This window comes from Mesocricetus auratus, unplaced genomic scaffold, assembly GCF_017639785.1.
Source record: "Mesocricetus auratus isolate SY011 unplaced genomic scaffold, BCM_Maur_2.0 Super-Scaffold_100031, whole genome shotgun sequence".
Classification (NCBI taxonomy): domain Eukaryota; kingdom Metazoa; phylum Chordata; class Mammalia; order Rodentia; family Cricetidae; genus Mesocricetus; species Mesocricetus auratus.
The window spans coordinates 17,477,766-17,499,687 of NW_024429212.1; the positions used below are offsets into that span (position 1 = coordinate 17,477,766).

Genomic DNA, 21,922 nt, shown 5'->3' on the forward strand with positions numbered 1-21,922 from the left:
ACGATGGTGGTGCATATACATATCTTATTTACGAGGCATCTGTTACAAACAGGAAATGTTCCTGTTAGTTAACTTACAATTTAGAAATGCTCTGGCAAACAGACCCCTGTGGACAAATTGTAGTGTGGGGGCATAGTGTCTAATCTCTGGGCGAGGGATTTCAAGTATTCTGAAAACCCTGCAGTGTTATTCTGAAATAAGTTATAAACCAACCTTCTAGTTTTTCTTAGCCATCTTAAATAAAAGTGTCTTTCCTGGTACATTGGACCCCATGCACTTGGTTGTAAGTGGCCTTTTGAAAATAGTGTGTAAGATGTGAGATTCTGAAAAGGTTGGGATATTTGTCCCTTGAGGGAATACTGTGCTCAGAGATGCCCCACAGACAGGAACTCCTTTTCCCCAGCCCAGGTCCTGTGAGTAGGCCTGGAGGATGGCTCAGGGAACTTTGCTAAAGTCACTCTGGATATTCTTGCCCCTGATGGCCACCTCCCCATCATTTCTGGACTTTGGGAGGTTCCACCTCAAAAGGGTCATTGGCTAGAATTGTTGGAGTTTATTTGTGCTTTAGAACAAGGTTTGTTTGGGTCTGTGTTGTTATTCCTTAATGACCAGATGTATTTTTTGCTGCCTTGTTTGTTTGATGTTCAGAATTGGATTTAAAGTTGAAGTTGTAATTTTTCTTTATTTAGAAAGTTGAAGGTCAGTTTCCTGTTGTCTGTTGTTACCCTAACAATCTTGCCATTCATATTGCAAGAATGATGCACAATACATTATGCTTCAAAAACTGGAACTATTCCTTAGTACTCTGAGTTGATTATTCCTTAAATTTATCTGGGTATGGTAAATATACCAATAAACCTTGCTAGTACTCACAAGACTGAGACAAGAAACTAAGAAGTTGGAGACCAGTCTGGGCAACAGTGTAACCTGATTCAAAAAATAAACTAATCAATCTCAAAGATAGACGAAGCCTTTAAAAATAAGAAAACACTCTTCTCTGCCACGTACCTTTTTACAGATTTAAATTGTACAAAAGCCAAAAGGGTAGGGGTAGTTATAAGCTTGACCCATTTTTTTTGTTGTAGACCACCCATGGAATTGAGCAGACTCCCCCTGACAGGAGCAGCTCTTGCTGGAGATGCTGTCTCTCTCGGCCTGTTGTTGACTATGTTGTATTAAGCTGACTTCAAGAATGGAGGTTAGCCGGGCGGTGGTGGCGTACGCCTTTAATCCCAGCACTCGGGAGGCAGAGGCAGGCGGATCTCTGTGAGTTCGAGGCCGGGCTGGACCGACAGCCTCCAAAACAATACAGAGAAACCCTGTCTCGTAAAAACCAAAAAAAAAAAAAAAAAAAAAAAAGAATGGAGGTTAATTGGATTTTTCTTTTTGAAAGTTCATTGGTAGTTGGTGGACTTTGCTATATTATTGGGTAATCCTACAGTAAGAAGCATATAAATGGTGAGATGTTCATAAGCTTCTCCAAAGTCCCTGATCAACCCCCCCCCGTCTGCGTGGGTCTCAGTCTTGGTGGCAAGTGCCTTTACCTCCTGAGCTGTCTCACCAGCCACCACCTTTGCTTTTTTATCTAAGTGTTTGCCAGAGCAAACAACAACAACAAAAAAACTCAAACACAAAACCCTAGTGGAACAAAAACGCAAGAACTATAATCAGTGGTCGTCTGCAGTGTTGTTTTCATTCCTCCCTGTTTTTAGGTTGACGTTGTTAACTCAGAGATGATTACATGAGAAGTGAGTTTTTAGGGGGACTCTGTCCTCAAAAACAGAATAAATGCCTTATCAAAAATCCTGAGAGCTCTTCCAGTCTTCCTACTTCAAAGGACTTGGCGTGGGACTGGGTCTGAACAAGCCACAAGTCTACTGTACCCTAGCTGCCACTGCTGAGGAGTAAACTTAGGTTGCTCATAGGCCTCCCATTATAAGGTATTTGTGACAGCAGCTTACAGTCTAGGGTAGGACACAGTTTTCTACTTTATAATATCTTTTTTCAATATATTTTTTATTTAAATTAGAAACATGCTTGCTTCACATGTCAATCCCTCTCCCACCCCTCCTCCCTTGCCCCTCCCCCAGCCCTGCCAGCCCCCAACCCAATCCCTACATCATTCCCCAGGGAGGGTGAGGCCCTCCTTGGGTGATCTCCAGAGTCTGTCATTTCATTCAGGGCAGGGCCTATGCCCTCCCCCATGTGTCCAGGTTGAGAGAGGTTCCCTCCATATGGAATGGGCTCCCAAAGTTCATTCCTATGCCGTGGTAAACACTGATCTACTACCCAAGGCTCCAGAGATTGCCGAGGCCTCCTCACTGACATTACATTCAGGGGGTCTGGATCAGTCCCCTGCTGGCCTCTCAGCCTTGATAATATCTTTATCTTTCTTAAATACCACTTTTCTGTTGTTAAAGTATCAAAGAGCAACTTCAGATGGTAGGCTACCTGTTGCAGGAAATGAGAAGGAGAAACACCCTGCTTAAAGCAGACCTGGCTCTCTGGGCGTTGGTGGCGCACGCCTTTAATCCCAGCATCGGGAGGCAGAGGCAGACGGATCTCTGTGAGTTCGAGGCCAGCCTGGTCTACAGAGCGAGTTCCAGGACAGCCTCCAAAGCCACAGAGAAGCCCTGTCTTGAAAAACCAAAAATAAATAAATAAATAAAAAGCAGACCTGGCTCCCACCCCACAACCACCTGCAAGGTAAGGGGCTTAGTATGTCCCACAAATAGTTACCTTCAGGATTTTACAGTTAGCCTTGTTGTCATAAGTAGGTCCTTAATCATTTTTCCTGAGCAGATCCCTGTGTTCTGGTGCTAGGTTGGTTCTCATCCTGACAGCCCAGAGAAGTCTAGTGCTGTGCATCACCCTGACACTCAAGGAGGTGTTAACATTAGATTGATGCCTGTTCTCCTGATATACTTATGGAATTCTGGTGTTGAGTTTTCTGTCCTCCTGATATCCTCAGAGTAGACTTTGGGGTAAGACTTTCCAGGTTGGAATATTTCTTCCTTGTGATATATATCAGACATCTGACTTGTTTCCCTGTTGGCTGGTTTTGTAAGACAAAATGCCTGAACACAGTCAAAGACAAGGCATATTGGTGAGGTCATAGATCTGGACAGGCTTCTGTCCTTAACATCAGTCTTGGGTGACACATTGGAGATTATACTTGCTCCCAAGGCCAATGGTTGTCACTGGAGACTGATAGCATACGCACTTCTGATCAGGTGGAGTACCAGATTGTAGAAAGCCACAGTTTCAGCACAGATTGAAAGGAGCACATAGCTGTAGGTGCCTGGGATGGTACAGTGTTCAAGCTCAGCACAAAGCTTATTAATCTGGGAAAATTCAGATCTGTGTAGGAAACGCCTACCTGCCAATGACTTGCTATAACCTATTGAGTGAAGGATAATGTTCCATCTGTTAACCAGGAGAGGGTCCTCTGCAATCTCCCATGGATGTTAGGAAGTGCTAGAAAAGACTGGAGTGACAAGGGCGGCGAGAGGGTAGTGGTCTTGGATGTAAGAACTACACCAGTGATAACAGCCAACCACCACAGAAGGGGTCAGTGCGTAAGGAAAGCGGTCTGTGAACACAGCATAGTGAACAGCAGGTTAGAGAGCAGAAAGAGGTCACCTTTGGAGTGAGATGGGGAAGACAGTTGTCAGCAGTTGAAGGCTTGTTTGGAAAAGATCTGTTTTGTTTTTAAATTGTTAAACAACTATGTTTTGCTGGGTGGTGGTGGCTCACGCCTTTAACCCTAGCACTCAGGAGGAAGAGGCAGGCAGATCTCAGTGAGTTTGAGGCCAGCCTGGCCTACAGAGCAAGTTCCAGGACAGGCTCCAAGGCTACAGAGAAAACCTTGTTTCAAAAAACAACAGCAACAACAACAAAACAAAATCTTTAAGTATTAATATGTATTAGGCGTGAACTGTTTTGTGACCAGTTTGGAATGTAATCAGATCAGTGGTGCCTAAGACATAGATCTGATGGTGTCTCTACCTAGATCTTACTCACAGGAGAGTAGGCTTGTGTTACTGACTTTAGTGAGGACGGTATCATTCCTTTTGAGGCAGAATCTTATGTAACCCAGAGTGTCATCAAAGTCATATAGCTAAGGATGACCTTGAGCTTCTCTGATCTTCCTGCCTACCCCTCCCAAGTGATGGGATACAGACATGTATCACCATGTCTGACTCAGTGTGGTGCTTGGGATTGAATTCATGCTAGGCAGGCAGTCACCAACTGGAGTCTCAGGACAAAGACAACATCTTACCAGCTTGGATTTAATGGTTGTCTCATCTTCTAAGGCTATGTAAGGAGCACCTGGATTGCATGGCTAGAAGTTTCTGTTACATTATCTGGAGCCAGGATTAAGAGAAGTTTTATTTTCTAGTTTTAAAATCATTTTAAAGTTATATTTTATTTACTTCGGGTGGACATGTGTGGCATTCTGAAGACAACTTGTGGGAGTTCCTCCTTTCCTTCCACCATGTGGGTCCTAGGGATTGAACTCGGGTTGTCAGGCGTAGCAACGGGCACCTTTATGTGCAGAATATATAATGTTATCATTCATATTTTTGCATATCACAAAACTGGGGTAAACTGAGACTCTTACGACGAGGTGTTGACTAAAGTTAGGGCATGTGAACCCCATCCCTGGGGAGGCTACTGGGTAGAACCCACACTCCAGGCAATGTGCAGAAGAGGAAGAAATGTTCTGGGCCCAGATCTGCCATAGCAAGGACACTGTTTGCTTATAAGAAATGTGAGTCCTGCTTTCCCATTTTCTCATCCATAAATGTGCACAGGGCATGTGTGTGCGTGGTTGGGACCTTAGCACTGGGTATCCACCTGCAGTAGATGAAGACAAGTGACCAATCTGCTTGCCTGCCTGCATGGTAGTTTCTACCCCATTGGTGTTATGGTTTGCCTTGTCCACACACTTGTTGTTTTTGTGATCATGGATGTGATGATGTGCAATGTACCAAGAAACCAAAGTAGGTGATTCCTAGGAGGCCTGGAGATGACGCCAGGCTGGCCATTTTTGAGTGCTGGAGCCTTCAGAAAACACTGGTACAGTTTGGCAGGGTGTGTGTTGCCTTTACCACAGAATGCCAACTTTTTCTCTCAATACTGTACACTCGTGGTACTTGTTCCGTGGCCCAATACTTACCAGCACTCTCCATTTTGTGAGTTTCACTGGATTTTTAATTTATACCTCCCAGTTTAGTAATAAAGTTGATCAGCTGAAATCCACTTAATTTGGATTTTTTTTCCCTTTAGTGACTTTGTCTTTATTATTTAGAGCGGAAGTGGACAAAGTTTCTCTTTAAAAAGTTTCTCTTTTCATCAGTGTCATGGCTGGCCCTGTGACACTAAGGACAGCAACACCACTCCATCCTGAGGACCTGAGTTTGCTAAGCCCTGGTCCTTATTGCAATCCTAATATGTTGTAGATATGTGCACCTCAGTTCATAATAGAGCCACATAATGTAATCATGAACTAGAAAAGATAGTAAATACCCCTGACTTACTTGTCATCTGAACATGGCACCACATACTGTGTTAAGTGTTAGCATTTCCTTGCGGGATTGTGGGTAAGTGTGATCTGGTGCCACCCTACCACTAGGAGTATGTCATGCCTGTCCTTTGTTTTAAATTGTAAGATACTCTTTTCATCAGTTTATTGTGTAGTGGGGACTTGAGCATCTGCCTGAGACCCGTGGGCCACCCTTGCTGGCCAGTTCATAGCAGACAGCTCACCCTGTTGGAATCTTGTGTCCCATGAGAATGGAACTGTTATGTTCTTTGTGGGCAATTTTCTCCTCCTACAAGTAACCCTGCATAGCTGGGAGCACCCTTCTTTTCCTCACTTCCAAGAAACAGCCGTTGTGTGGGGCCCCATCTTCTTATGGGCTGCCTGCTGATGGGCAGCCCAGTCACCTTCATCTGAGACTTTTGTGCGTTGGACCTGTGATTGTTCACATCTGAGTTCTTGAGCAATCATGCGTTAGTGTCTCCTTTAACAGGGTTAAAAGTATGTCCTTACAGACTTCTAGGATTTCTAAAAATAATGAATGGATGGCTTATAAAATATTTTTTGGCCGGGTGTTGGTGGCGCACACCTTTAATCCCAGCACTTGGGAGGTAGAGGCAGGTGGATCTCTGTAAGTTCGAGACCAGCCTGGACTACCAAGGGAGTTCCAGGACAGCCTCCAAAGCCACAGAGAAACCCTGTCTCGAAAAAAAAAAAAAAAAAATTTTTTTACATGTCTGTTGGAAAGATCACATGTTCTACTTTTACCTTTTGTCATGCTTTCCCTTGTATTGTTGCCTACCCACACTCCTGATACACCTAACTTGATCCAGAATGACGCTACCTTCATATACTAGATGAGGGTGGTCAGTGCTCTTGCCTTGGGGTCGGGTAGGTCTGTTAGTTTTCTTCCAAGTCTCACCTTGCTAAGAGTTTGGTGTATAGCTAGTAGTTTCATAAAGTAAGTTAGAGCGGCTGGAGAGAGATGGCTCAGCAGTTAAGAGCACTGGTTGTTCCTCCGAGGGCTTGGGTTCAATTTCTAGCACCCACATGGCAGCTCACAACTGTCTGTAATTCCAGTTCCAGGAAATCTGACACCCTCACAAAGACATGAATGCAGACAAAACATGAATACATTAGAATTCTAAAAAAAATTAAATCAAGTGAGTTAGAGACCCTTTGGAAGGTGCATGTTCTGGCCCCAAGTACTTTTACCACCTGAAAGGGTGATTTGCTCTTAGTTTTGGAAGAACCGCAGACACAGTACTTTGTCTGTCTGTCTGTCTTGGTTTTTTGAGACCAAGTTTCTCTGTGTAGCCCTGGCTGTCCAGACCTGGAACTCACTCTGTAGACCAAACTGGTCTTGAACTGAGAAACCTGCCTCTACCTCCCAAGTTGTGGGATTAAGGGCATGAACCACCACTGCCCAGTAACCCATGAAGAAAATTTTGTGACTACTTATTCAGATAGTAGTGAACATTTTGGGTTTTCTTTACTAGTTTCAATTCAGTTTTTCACCCCCCCCCCAGGAATGTATCCATTTCATACAAACTTCATTTTACAAAATTACATGTAAGCCAGGAGTGATGACACATGCCTTTAATAACCCCAGCACCAGAATTAAATACAATTAGCCATGCACAGTGCCTTATACTTAAGCCCAACACTTGAGAGGCTGAGGCAAGAGAATCACTGCAACTTTGAGGTCAGCCTGGGGTCCATAGGGAGTTTTAGGCCGGTTAAAGCTACGTAGTGGAACTCTGTCTCAAAGCAGTGAATGAATGAATGAATGAATGAATGAATGAATGAATGCCACGCTCTGATTCTTTTGTCACAGAAGCCACCAAGTTTCAAGGGGCAGCAGTTTTGTATGGTTGGTGTGACCTCCATACTAGGCAGGGCTAGTTTAAATATTTCCTCCCTTGGTTTACCCGGTAGGACATACTCTCTCTCGTACCTCCTCATTCCCCTTCTTCATTTTGTACAAGTTTCCTAGGTTGATGAGTTAATAAACACGTGTTCTGAAGCTGGAGAGTAGGACTAGTGGTCAAGTGTGCATACTTGTTCTCCCAGACGACCACGTTCCTTTCTTAGCACCCACATCAAGCAGTTCATAATAGTCTGTAACTTCAGCTTCAGGAATCCAATTCCCTTTTCTGCAAGACACCCATACACACATCACACACACACACACACACACACACACACACGCACACACACACACACACACACACACACAGGGGCGGGAGGGAGGGGTGCACACACATGCACACATAAATATAAAAACTCTTTAAAAATGAAGTTCTAGAAAAATTTAAAAGGTGAAATTATCTCAGTTGCATTTAAGACCGAGCTCATTCCAGGGCATGTTATGTTACATCGTTTCCAGGCTGTATGTGATCAGTCCTTAAGCCACTAATACCTCTTCCTGCCTCTTGGGCCCCAAAGCAAGCAACGGAGCCGTCTTTTCTGTCCCTTACACCGTAAACTGTGCATTTGCTCTGGCTTGGGTGGGGCTCAGGAACTCTGGGAGGCACACCTTCTGAACCATCACTCTTGGGTACGCGTACAGCAAGTAAATGAGCGGACGAGTTCAACCAGACAGTACTGAGAATTGCTAGGGTCTTAGGGTGAGACAAGATCACCCATGCTGACACCCGTCTCTGCTTCTCCACAGACTTCACAATGTAGCCCTGATTCCAGGCTGTCATTCACAGGTAAGCGTAGCTGAAGCTGATACCCCTTTCTGGCTACCTATGACTCAGTATGGTAGCCACCTCATATTTCCTTGAAGTTTGGTCTCTAGCAGCCGACTGTGGGGTTATTTGTGGTTCTTGCTTGTCTTCCAGCATTTCTAGTATGCCCTGTCCCCTGATTTAATATATGGAACTCATCTAAGATATAGTACAGGTATAATGTGGGATTGTATGCAGGACCGGCATCAGTGTGCTTTGAATTAACAGTTCCATTTTTGTGCTAGAAAATGGGAAAGGAACAAGGGACAGAAGGAAGGTGCAGAAGCCAGCCAGAACACAGAGTAAGGAGGGATCATCACATCCACTTGGTGGCCTGAAGCCTCCATGCCACCGGGTGAGGAAGGACTCACAGACATCCAGAAGAGGTGAGATCTGGGATTCTCCTAAGGGGCCATGCCGTCTAGGATAGGGAGGTCTGGGTTCTGTCTGAAGAGTAAGGAGTTTGACCCTGTTTTTACTCTGCATGCTGTCTCTCTAGAGTGCCACTGGTTCAGGGTGGGGCAGGTGCATTATATCCATCAGTCATTTGCCTAAGAGAGGTCCATAGCTAGAAGGTACCATGGCCCAGATGGGCTTTTCTGGGGCTGTATGACCCTGCTATCGTGTTGACAGGCCATGTGACAGGTCCAGGTCCAAGTGGCTGCTGGTGAAGTTGGATCCACAGGGTCTAATCTAGCTTCCTACTGGGCTCTGTGTCTTTCTGGTAGACAGTGTGGTGGCTAGGGACAGTCCCTTGAGTTGCGGTTCAGACTCCACTTACCACTGAGGCCTGAGGTAGGTCACTCATTATTCGATGATAGGCTGAGAAGAGATGGGCCATGTGTCTGACAAAAAGGATGGGAAGGGTTCTTACACTTGCTACATCTGTGGGTAGAGGGAAGTCAGACTGGGAAGGAGACAGACACCTAGTGTATTAGTCAAACAGACTGTGGTCCAGCCGGTCTAACAATGACTGACTCCCAGCAGCAAGTTCAGGAATCCAGTCGTTTTTTAGTCCGTGAGGCTGGATATCTTAACTGGTCTTCAGTATACACTAGAATCCCAAAGAAGTAGGTTCCAGAGCCAGTGAAGGGATGGATTTGCTAGCAAGATAGACAAAGAGAGCAGGCTTCCTTCTTCTGTGTCCTTGCTGCCTCAAAAGAAAAATGGGTCTTCCTACTGTAATTAAGAAAGAAATTCCTCACAGGTATACACAGCCACTTGAGTTTTATAGTTAATTCCAGATGTAGTCAAGTAGACAACCTAGATTAGTCATCACAGTTACTTCAGTGTATTTTTCCTGCAGAAGCCAAAGATGTTGACCAGGAAGATTAAACTCTGGGACATAAACGCCCACATCACGTGCCGCCTGTGCAGCGGCTACCTCATTGATGCAACTACAGTGACTGAGTGTTTGCACACATGTGAGTACAGCCAGTTCTGCTCTGATCTGAATGGGGTAGGGGCTGCTCCAGCACAGGGCCAGAAAAGAACAGAGGTCTTGAGGGGTAGTTGGAAAACTTATCTTAAACTAGGGTTGCCATAGGTAACTCTCTGGAGGGAAGTTTCTGTCAGGAAAGTGAACAAAAGAAAACTGTTTTTCTTGTTTCTGGTGTAGTGATACTCTTTTCTAGCAGGGAGGTACATGTGAAATTTCAAGTGAAGTCTTTTCTTTTTAATAGTCAAGCATTTGTGGGATTTCAAGGTTCAGTATGGTGCCTGTTGCCTGTTACTCATTCTGCTTGTCGAGCCTGAACCTATTCAGGATAGGTTTTTTTTTCCTTTATATTGTTGTCATTATTTTAGTTATTTTATAATTTTTATATCTACGAGTGTTTAGCCTGTGTTAATGTATGTGTACTACATGCTTGCAATACCAGGAGAGGCTTGGAAACGAAGGGATTGGTTCCTGTCCAACTAGAGTTGTGGTTGCAGACCACCACATGGATGCTAGAAACTGAGCATCAAGTATTCTTAACCACTGAGCCATTTCTCCAACCCCCCTAAGATTTTTTAAAAGTTTTTCTGTCTCACTGGAAGACAGACATCCTGTGTGGATCACTTAGAGGCGTGACTGCTGCATGACAGTGCATACAGTGACCAACACATAGAACTTCCATCCTATACATTTTGCATTTTGAAAATGTCTTCCATTTTCAAAGAATTTTTAGGCTACGATTAATTGAATTGTTAGAAATTGGTGGTACAATTTTGCTGAATTTTACCTAGTTTTGATGTATTAGACAGTTTTATCACCTTTTAGGCCAAAATGCAGATTTTTAAGTATCAGTTATATTCTCATGATCTTGCCACATAGTGACTTAGACAACCACTCCTTGGTGTTTCTTCTCCAGTTAGTTCCCAGGCCAGGAGTGTGTAACAGGTGGTAACCGCACAGTGCGGCCCAAAGGCACCTTCTTTTCAGAGGTCAGGAACTATGTAGAGGAGGTCGTTTGTGTGAGTGCCCTCTTAATTGACTGGGCATGGTACCAACTGGCACCTCTCTTCTGGGTTGCTGTCGTCCTCTCCCTTTGGATAGTCTGCAGGAGCTGCCTGGTGAAGTATCTGGAGGAGAATAACACCTGCCCCACGTGCAGGATCGTGATCCATCAGAGCCACCCACTGCAGTATATTGGGTGAGTGATACCATGGCTGGTGCTCCCTAGCCGTCATGTCCATACATCTGCATACTAGTGGCCGCCTTGGCCTGGGCCCCCAGATGCTACACCGCAGGTGACCAGGGCCATGCCACTGAATATCTAGTAGCACCTGCTCTGGAGACCATGAGAACTATTAAAATCTTACAAGTTTTCCCAAACTAAAAGTTTGAAGTAGAAGGGACCTCACACCTCCCTTTCTTTAGAGTAGTAACTTCCCCCTGGGCTAGAATTTGAGCCGAGGAAGCAAGGGCCTGTAAGTGGAATTTCTGATTTCAAAGGTCACTCTGAAGGAAATATGACATGAGGGAATCAGAGAAAATGAACTAAAAGGAAAAGGTATTTGCTTTTCACTTTAAAGTTGTACAGCATGTCAACTCAGTAGCAGTTCAAGTTGAGTTGTCTGATCTTGGAAGCCCCTCTAGACTTCCAGTACTGCTGACGCCACAGTTTCTGCCTCCCTCCCTGAGATGAGAGTGTTTTCTGTGTGCCTAACTTTATTGCCAAATCATCTGTTTATAGAATCACTCTCTGGAAAAGACCTCATGGTCTACATATCCTATGTGGTGAACATGTGGAAATGTCTAGCAGTTTGTATTAAGTACTGTCCTGAGTCCCTGCCAGTGTCCCACATGTAGAATGGGTGGGGACATCTGATTTAAAGAACTTCTGTCCAGCCAGGTGTTGGTGGCACACGCCTTTAATCCCAGCACTCGGGAGGCAGAGGCAGGTAGATCTCTGTGAATTGGAGGCCAGCCTGGTCTACAGAGCAAGTTCCAGGACAGCCTCCAAAACAATAGAGAAACCCTGTCTCAAAAAAACAAAAGCAAAAAAAAAAGGAACTCTGTCCAGATTCCCATTGTCTCTTGAACCAAATTCCTATGCTCTGTGTTCTGGCTAATCCTGTATCAGGGGTACATTTTTAGTTTTGTCACCATGATGACTCTAGGCACATCACTACCATAGTTATCCCTAAGCCTGGTGCCTTCCCATGCATCAACTCACTGTTGGGACTTCCTTGTGATGCCACCTGTCTCTGGGCTCTGTTCTGCTTTTTCTGTCCTCATGAGATAGATAGATAGCATAGGCTGTGTCACCGTCTTTCTCTGGGGCGCAGTTTCCTGTAGAGCTCAGAAGCAGGGTCTCCAACCTGGTGAGGGGGCTTCCTTGGGGCTGGGGAGGCTGCTGCCCTCTTTAGGGTTGCTGGAGTTTGCTGAGGAGGCAGAACACTAAAGAGCTATCTTGTGGGCAGATCCTGTAATGCAAGCTTAGATTGTCGTGCAGACACGAAAGAGAATTGGGGGAGGAGCACAGCAGTGGACCAGGTGTTGGATAAGTAAAGGAAGCAGGGAGGTATCTTGGCCTGAGTGTCATGACTTATGTTATGATCTAGATAGCAGCTATTGCCTGCCATAAACCCTTGACCTCTAGAGGCTCTTAGCCTCTCTCTGTCTCTCTGGTTTTATGTAGTCTTGAACTTTTGATCTTCCTGCTTCTGCCTCTGAAGAACTAAGATTTTTTAAGAATGTTCTACCATAACCCTGTTTATGCAGTGCTGGGGATCAAACCCAGAGCTTTGTGAATGCAAAGCAAACATTCTACCAGTTGAGCTTTATCCCCAACTCTCTTAGCCCCTCTCTCACTGACAGTGTCTGGGTTCCGTCTGAAATTGTCTAGGGTGATACCGCTGATGGTGCCATGCTCTGCTCCTGACTTTGTTTCACCTACTGAAACCTCTTGCCTGATTCTCTACTTCAGCGGGGAAGGAGAGGAAGCCCTATGGTATTATGTAGATGGGGCTTTCTTGGCTTCAGCATTTACATCTCAAGATTTAGGGTAGAAAGATGTGTACCCAGCAGTAGCAGGGATGATCCAAGCAGGTGGTGGAGACTTGCAGAGAGTGTTGAAAAAGCCTCTGTCAGTTTGCAGTGTGAGGATGCTCATTTTGAGAAAACAGCTCCACTTTAAGAGCCTTCCATCCAAAAAGTACCTTCTGTTGTGTTTCCCACTAGTCCCCTTTAGGCCTCCACAGTAGACAAAGCTCGGCATCATTGCTTGGTACTCAAGTGTGGAGCTCTGACTACCAACTCTACTCAGCATGGTCTTGATCTGTGAGCTCTAGCAGAAGCTAAATGGGTGTGGTAAAGTATGTCATGGGCATCAAATTTTTGAAGGGCCCTGTATTAAAATGTACAGTTGGGCCTCATAGCCAAAAGCTTTCACAGCACAAGAATTTGGTTCATGCAGTGAGTGATGGCCTTACAGCAGTTAGATGGCTACAGTTGCACTACTAGGACTTGCCCATGAGTAGCCACTGGACTGAGCCCAGGTTGATTAGATTCCTGTGTATTTGTTGAAATGTAATCATTGACCAGTTACTAGATTCATACAGGTGTATACAATAAGGATTAGAAGTTAAAATGGCTTTGAAAATTAGGCAATTCTCTCACTTTATTGAAGAAATTACTTGACATTTTTTATGTTTAAAAATAGCAAACTATAGTAGGAGCCATATTGTAGATAAAGCAGCTCTGCACCTTCACATTTGCCTGTGCACAGGAAGTTGAGCCTACCCTTTGTCCAGCAAGCTGATGCATCGATTCAAGTCCTAGATAACCTTTTTTTTTTTTTTTTTTTTTTTTTTTTGGTTTTACGAGACTAGATAACTTTTAGAACATGTTTGTCATTGCAAACTAGAAGAAAATCCAGCCTGGAGTTGTTAAATAGAAGATGTAAGTAATTATAGCATCTACATTGGTTGACCCTGCCCTGCCAACCTCTTCTCTTTTTGCAGTCATGACAGAACCATGCAGGACATTGTTTACAAGCTGGTACCAGGCCTCCAGGAAGGTGAGTTGAAACACTGCTCAGCCCAGGTCCATAGCTAGGGCTTTGGCTCTTGGACCCAAACCCCTTCCTCAGCAGAGTCCCCATTTCCAACATGTCTGTTCTTAGTTCTAGATTCTCCATTGTCTTCCTGAGATACATAGGCTGTGTTAGTTTTGGGAAACAGCAACACCTCAAGATAAAAGGCTGAGATCTTCAGAAGCATTTGCAATAGAATTTTATAAGGATGTAGCCAAGTACATGAAGGTCTCTGTGCTGTGATCACTGATTTTTGTTTGTTAGTTTTGTATCCTGCTACTTTGCTGAAAGTGTTTATCAGCTGTAGGAGTTTCCAGGAAGAATTTTTAAGGTCAGTTATGCATACAGTGGTATCATCTGCAAATAAAGATACTTTGACTGCTTCCATTTGTAATCTCTTGATCTCCTTTGTTTGTCTTATTGTGCTAGCTAAGACTTTTGGTTATTGAGAGAGTGGATAACCTTGTCGTATTCCTGACTATAGTAGAAATGTTTTGAGTTTCACTCTGTTTAGATTGATGTTGGCTGTGGACTTGTAAATCGCCTCTATTATGTTGAAGTGTGCCCCTTGTATCTCTAGTCTCTACAGGACTTTTATCATGTAAGGGTGTTGGATTTTGTCAAAAGCCTTTTCAGCATTTAATGAGATGATCATGTGGTTTGGGGTTGAACCATCCCACACACCTCACTGGTAGCGCTGACCACACCTGATTAGCTCAGTGGGTAGAGCATGAGATTCTTAATCTCAGGGTCATAGGTTCATGCCCTACGTTGGGCACCAGATATGTACTCAAGGATCAAGATTCACTGGGCTAAGATCAATTAGGTTAATATAATTTTATCTGGGGAGAAGGCACTTACACAGGAAACAGATGACCACTGCAAGTTCCGGCTCCAAGGAGGCTGCTCTCTGCAACCCGCCTGGAACCAGGAGAGCAAGCTTGGTGGGGGTGTGGGTGGGTATCTCACTACAGTAGATGGTCTGTTTGATGTGTTCTTGGATTTGTTCTGCAATTATTTTATGTATAGATTTTGCATGTTCATAAGAGAAGTTGCTTTGTTCCTTCTGTTCCTATTTTATGGAGTAATTTGAGGAGTATTGGCATTAATTCTTCCTTGAAAGTCCGGTAGAATTCTGTGCTAAAACCATTTGGCTCTGGGATTTTTTTGTTTTGGTTGGGAGACTTGTAATGACTGCTTCCATTTCACAAGGGGTAATAGGTCTGTTTAAATTGCTTATCTCATCTTGATTTAACTTTGGTAGATGGTATATATTGAGAAAATTATCCATTTCTTTCACATTTTCCAATTTGGTAGAGTACAGGTTTTAAAAGTATGTCCTTATGATTCTCTGCATTTTCTTTGTATCTGTTTATTTGTTTGTTTTGGTGGGGTTTTTGTTTGTTTGTAGATAGGGTCTGACGAACTCTGGCTGGCCTTGAATTCATTGAGATTCACCTGTGTCTGCCTCCCAAGTGCTGGGATTAATAGGCTTGTGCCAACATTCCTGGGAGTGTTTCTGTATCTGTATATACCTGACATTGGATATTAGACCCTCCCCTTTTTTTTTCTGTAACCAACGCCCCAGAGAACTAGTTTTGTTGTGCTGTTTAGGGTTTTGAGTCCATGGTCATCTGGTTCTATTATTTGTGGGCCATGGGGAAGCAAAGGAGTATCATGATGGAAGGGTGCTGGCAGAGCAGAGGTGCTGACCTTGTGGTGGCCAGGAAATGGAGGAGCAAATACAGGCAAGAAGGACTAGGAGCAAGCTCTTTAGAAGCATGCCCAGGGACCTGCTTCCTACAGCGAGGCCCTGCCTTTTACACCTCTCAGTAATGCTCTCAGATTACCCATTGAAGTTAGAGCTCTCCTGAACCAGTCTTCTCCCAAGAGCCCCACAGCTGACAACCTTAAGAATGAGGGAGCCTTCAGAAGACATTTCTGATTCAAATCACACACTGGGGTATTGTTATTTTCATCCCTTTTATTATGATAGCTGAAAAATAAGATAACAGGCAGTGAACATGGTGACAGAATCTGAGCTGCTTCTGCTTTTGGTGTTAAGGTTGCAGCTCTTCCTCCCTTTGTCAGAAACTGTCCCATGCTCCGGTTTATATGTATACAGTCAGATTTTGCAAAGCATCTGTTCAGGCTGGACATGTATAGAACGTGTTTTAGGCTCTGTAGGGGTTTCAGGTCTCTTGGGAAAGACAAATGTACAGATGAAAAGTTTAGAAAGGCCAGTCATGATGGAACATGCTTTTAACCCCAGCATTCAGGAGGCAAAAGCAGGCTAATTTCTGTGACTTAGAGGCTAGCCTGGTTTACACAATGAGTTCCAGTGCTACCTAGTGAGACCCTGTTTCAATAAATAAGTAAAAATTTAAAAAGTTTAACAAAGCATTTCTTGGTTGACTACATGTAAAGTATCTTTTACAGTTACTTGTAGAATTTTGGTTTAAACAAATCATCTTAAGTTTCCTTTGCCATCTGTGTGTTCTGTGAAGTGGACAGGATCTGATGCATGCCGTTAGGGTCTTGAGTTTTAGGATCTGATGGATGCATGCCGTTAGGGTCTTGAGTTTTAGGATCTGATGGATGCTGTTAGGGTCTGAGTTTTAGCCTCGTGGATAGAGCTTTTGCTGAAAGTCAGAAGCTGCTCTCCTGTGGGTGGTAATTTCTTCCAAGGACAGGTATCAGCCTGGTCTAAGCAGTTGTGTGTGTTGTACGCTGACCATCTGAGGACAGACCGTGCTGCCGTGTTGGATAACACAGTCATCTGAAGCCCTGGGCATGACGACATGCCCGCCTTTAAGAATAAAATTTCTCTGTATGCTGGAAGCTTCTGTTTACTCTTTTTCTTACATTTCTTTCATGGCCACTGCTTCCCACAGCCACAGGGGGCAGTCTTCACCCAGTTCAAGGAGACATGGCCACTGGCACTGCTGTAGTCTCTGATGTGATCAAGGGACCTTGGCACACAAACCCAGGCTTCCAGGACATGGTTCTGGGTCTGTCCTGGTCTTCCAGGTGTTATCTACTACCCTCAGCTTAGTAAGAGCTCTTCTGCACTTAATGGCAGCCAGATGGTTCTAGATTTTGACCATTATGGCGATAGGGACAGTTGGGAACACTTGGCCGCATGTGTGGATTGCCAAGCTGTCTGTGCCAAAATGGTATATAGTACATAGGATTGCACTAGCAGCTGCGTTGTCAGTGTGATGGGTGAAGGTCATCTGAGCCACCTCCTCAGGATCTGTCACACTCTGGGGAGTCCCTCAGATCTGGCATGCTCCAGGGGATGAATAACCCCATGCCTTCCTAGAGGGCTGAGGGGGTTGGGTCATAGTTCCTGCAGGATCCCCACAGCTCCAGAGCCTGCCTTCTTACACCAGCTCTTCCCACTTGTATCCTATCTCCGTGTTCTCGAACATTGCAGTAAGGTTCCTGTTCTGACCTGTGCTTGTTTTCTTATTAGTATCCTTCAGACTCATCATCTAACTTGGCAAGTTTATTTGTATGACGTTAGTGAGCAGTTTTACTATTTAAGTCCTATCTTACTGAATATTAAAATTGTCTCCATTCTTAATAGCGGAAATGAGGAAACAGAGAGAATTCTATCACAAACTGGGCATGGAGGTACCAGGTGACATCAAGGGGGAGGCGTGCTCAGCCAAACAACACTTAGATCCCCGCAATGGTGAGTAACTGCATTAGGCCACCGTGCAATTCAGAGGCCCATTTATCAGGCTTTCCCTCACAGAGTACTTTATCTCAAGGCTTAGGTGGTTTTGACTATATTATGATGGTTGTTGAAAAGGCTCTTCATCAACCGTGGTAGCTGGACATGTGGGTGAGACTACAAGAGATACTAACTAGAAAATTCCTAGGGGTCATGTGGAAAAGAACAGAATTGGACAGGGGGCCTAAGAGAAAACTGTAGAAGGTAGATAATCCTTAAGATAAGATTCTAACTTTACTTGCTTTTTGGTAAAGAGCCCAAATGCCAGTTGGATTTGAGCATAAAATTAATTTGTGCTTTTAAGCCTATATCTAATAAATTATTCAAATCTTGAGTACTGGAACTTTGCTAGTGGGACCATGAAAGTTCCTAAGGTATCTCAAGACCACCCTGTATATCCTTAATAGCCTGAGGAGAGTTGGTGCCCGGGTCCCTGTGAGAGCCTGACTAGGCTTGGGTGGGGGTGAGTAGGGTAGATGGAGGTAGAAATCTGGTCTTGAGTGTGTGTCCGAACAGTAAAGGTCAGTGAGCCAGACTACTTAGAGAAGTAGGTGGCTGTGGTGAGTGCTCAGTGATCCTGGAGGCTTGTCTCTGCTGTGATCACCAGTTTTGGTCACTGTCTCCATCTCCTGAGTCCCTTAAGACACATTAGTCCAAATCCATTGAGCCACTTGAGACACATAATCCAAAACCTGCTTCACCCAGCTGCAGCCATAGGGCCTCATACCACAGGGTTGCTTAGTTCCTTAGCAAACATGCAGAATGGTTTTAACTGCTATCACTGGGCTCTTTGTATGTATGCTCTCATTAGAGTGAATGTCAACATCATTTTTAGTATACTGTGAGCGTTTACAAATACAACATTTTGGATTTCTTAATATGGGGTTCTGTTTGTCCAATATGGTTGGAGCCAAGTGTTTCAGAATTGGATTTTTTTTTGGAAAAGTTGAATATAATATTTTAATTCTGTCTTTTTCTACTTACAGCCTGTCATATGGGGTTAAGTATAAAAGCTTATACTTATACCTCAAAAAGTTTAACGTACTAGAACTTTTGATTAGAGAATTTTGGATTAGAGATATTTCAACCTGTACAACATTTTCTATTTGTGCTAAAAGGTGAAACCAAAGCAGACGAGGGTTCCAATAAAGAGACAGCAGAAGAGAAGCAGGAGGAGGACAACGACTACCACAGGAGTGACGAGCAGGTGAAATGCCCCCTCTGTAATGTCTCTGGCGTCAGCTCATTCCCATGTTGCCATACTTCAGTGTCTCATGAAATTGTAGCAGGGTAAAACGTCGTAGAGCTTTCCTCCTATTAACTCCTTGACCTTTGTTTATATTCCTATTGTCTGTTTGTTTTAATTATCCAAGCAGCACATCGTGACTACAAAGCATGTCAGACATGCAGAATCATGGTTTACCATCGGGTTCTATTTTCTACAGCCACTGCAAACACTCTTGGTGGTTTGGTGCCTTCTGTGCTGTGCCCCCAACCGAAGTCACCCATCAGCATGATGAAGGGAAGTGGGCATGCAATGTTGAGGACTCTCCATGTCTCATTTGCCACATTATCGGCTGAAAAAAAAAAAAGCGAAACCAAGTCAAACAAACAAAAACCATATCATCACATAAGTGCCATAGTCCCTGCTGACATAACTTTCTAATTTGTGAGTTCTAACAGTTGTGATACTTTTAATGAAATAGAATCAATACCTTATTAAAGCAAGGAATAAGGAAATGCCATGACTGATTGACTGTCACTGTGTTTAGAACTCCTCTCCCAGCAACTGGGAAACAAGAATGAGACACTTAAAGAGGAACAAAGATGCTATTATTCCTAGGTAATGCTGTCGTACATAAAACCTAAGAGAATCTGCTGAAAACAGGACTTACTTTGCTCCATGGCTGATTCGATCAGCATGTAATAATCAGTCATGTTGGGAATAGACAAAGAGCCAATGCATACCACCAAGAATTTTAGCATGATCTCCTTGGGAAAGAGAGGTCCTTTCTACAGTCTGACATGAGACATAATGCCAAAGTTGACAGGAAACAGCTACTGTAGAGCTTACTGGGAGGTGAATGTGTGTCTATAGCCATAAGATTGCTGCACATAGTGGGGGTGATCTTGACCCTATCAGAAGACATAGTAACTGAAACAGTATATTTGGGGCTGGAATGGTGGAATCTTATTTTTAACACGTCCATTTCTGCAGTTAATGATAGTCAGCACCACAGAATAGGGATAGGTTTGCAGATATATGTGGGATAAGTGTTCTTTCCTGTGGTGAGTGAAAGCATCAGTAACAGAGGTGACAGTCGATATTGTCTGTAGGTATCTTGGAGCAAATCTCAGGCAATATCTCCAGGTTTGACAGGCCCTGCCCTGTGGGCCATGTGCCTGCTAGCCTTCCTGGAGCAATAGTGTCCTTGCCTGGACTCAGTCCTGTGCTTTTGGAAGCCATGGATAGACCTTGCCCAGGCCTGGGCAATGCTTATGCCAGTTTGCTATAGATTGGCATAGAATTGTTTAAAATATTTTCTTTAATCTTTATTTTGTAGTTTAATTTTTTTCTATTGTTGACTGTTGTTAATTTTTGCCTTTTCCTTTTTATACCAAATATACTACTAGTTTTACTGTTTCTTAAAGCATATGTGGGGAGTGAATTTTGTTTTGGTCTGGCCTTTGGAACTAAACTCTGTGTATATTCTTGATCTCACACAGGCTGTGAACTTCCTGGGTGCCTTGGGTACAATCCCTGGCACTGACAAGCTGTGCCTTACTACTATTTCTGGAGAGGCATGAAGGCCGTCATCTTGCCTTTCTAGACAGTGTTCTCAAGTGTCCACCTGCACACCCTGCTGTGGCTATAGTATTTTCTACTTCCTTTCACTGGTATTTAGAGCATGTTGTCTGCTGATCTTGGCATGGAGTCCATGCTCCTGCTGTGGTCAGGTTCTAGTTTGCTTTTTTTTGTTGTTGTTGTTGTTGTTGCTGTAATAAACATAACCGAAAGCAGCTTGGGGAGGAAGGGATTTGTTTCATTTTTCACTTTACGGTCCAACATCAAGGGAAGCCAAGATAGGACCTGAAGGCAGAAACCTGAGGCAGGGATTAAATCAGGGACGCAGAGGAACCCTGCTTATTGACTGGCCTTCCTTCATCTGGCTTGCTTATCCAGCTCCCTTTTTCTTTTTTCTTTTTCTTTCTTTTTTTCCATTTTTGGTTTTCGAGACAGGGTTCCTCTGTAGCTTTAGAGTCTGTCCTGGAAATTTCTCTGTAGACCAGGTTGGCCTCAAACTCACAGGGACCTGCCTGCCTCTGCATCCCGAGTGCTGGGATTAAAGGTGTGCACCACCATTGCCTGCCTGCTTATCTAGCTTTCTTATACAACTCAGGATCACCTTAGGGTAGCACTGTCCACGGTGGGCTGGGCCTATCTCCATCAATTATTAGTCAACAAAATGCCCCACAGACATTCCCACCAGCTAATTTGATGTAGGCGGCTCCTGAGTTGACGTTTGCTCTTGCCAGATGTGTCAAAAAGACAACCAAGATTAGCCATAACAAGTGCGCTCTTCATCAGCTTGACATACAAACAAATCACTATTAAACGATGACCTTTGCTTTTTTGTTTTCCCAGGATCTTATGCTGATATGAGAATATAGAATGCAGTACAACTTTAAAGTCCCACCGCCATCAGTTAGCAATAATGAAAACTCCCTACAGATGTGCCCATAGAACAGTTGAGGGAGGCGGCAGTTCCTGGGTTCAGGTTCCTCCTTTCCAGGTGTGTCAAGTTCACAACCAAGATAAACCATCACAGTCCAGTTGTGCAGAGAGCCCAGGGAAGCTATGCTTTAAGTCACTGATTGGTCTGTACTAGCTGTAGTTAAGCACGTGGGACCTACAGCCCCGTCTTCTCAAGGCCTAACCCTAAGCTTAAGCTGCAGTTACCTTCATAAACTGTCTCTCTGCCTGTGCCTCAGTTTCCTTGCCTTTGAAATGGTTGTGTTTATGTCTTCCCAAGGCTTCTGTGGGGTACAGTTGAAGCCTGTGATGGACAATAAGGCATCAAGCCGGCTAAGGAGGAATTAGAGTTGATTTCACACTTATTTCCTCTTACCAGGTTCCCCTGAATCATCACTGCTTTCTGGTCTGTTTCTCTCTGGCCCTCGCAGTTGGACTTGTCGTAGGGAACACAGGCCGTGGCTGGCCCACACTCTGGGCGAGTGTGCTGTCCCCAGCTGAGTTCTTTTCTCTGCCATTTCTTTGCTTTGGTTCCTGAGTTTTCAGGCTTTGGTGCTGCCACTTTGCTTGGTTTCTCTCGAGACCTTGCCGTGTGTGATGCTTTAGTATGTAATGTAGGCTTTA

General features: G+C 44.1%; 1 protein-coding gene across 2 annotated transcripts in view; it reads left to right on the top strand.

Annotated features, from left to right (window-relative positions):
• The window catches only part of Pcgf3 (polycomb group ring finger 3), a 37,659-nt gene that overhangs the window by 3,148 nt on the left and 12,589 nt on the right, over positions 1–21,922 (top strand). The window contains exons 1-8 of one of the 2 annotated variants that reach the window (XM_013118640.3): positions 1,107–1,198; positions 8,223–8,262; positions 8,526–8,666; positions 9,587–9,704; positions 10,820–10,916; positions 13,732–13,787; positions 17,395–17,502; positions 18,663–18,751. In XM_013118640.3, coding sequence (XP_012974094.1) covers positions 9,596–9,704; positions 10,820–10,916; positions 13,732–13,787; positions 17,395–17,502; positions 18,663–18,751 — 459 coding nt within the window. In that variant the 5' untranslated portion in view covers positions 1,107–1,198; positions 8,223–8,262; positions 8,526–8,666; positions 9,587–9,595. Of the gene's footprint in view, positions 1–1,106; positions 1,199–8,222; positions 8,263–8,525; positions 8,667–9,586; positions 9,705–10,819; positions 10,917–13,731; positions 13,788–17,394; positions 17,503–18,662; positions 18,752–21,922 lie in introns of those variants that run through there. The other variant, XM_005077407.4, reaches the window with a different exon arrangement.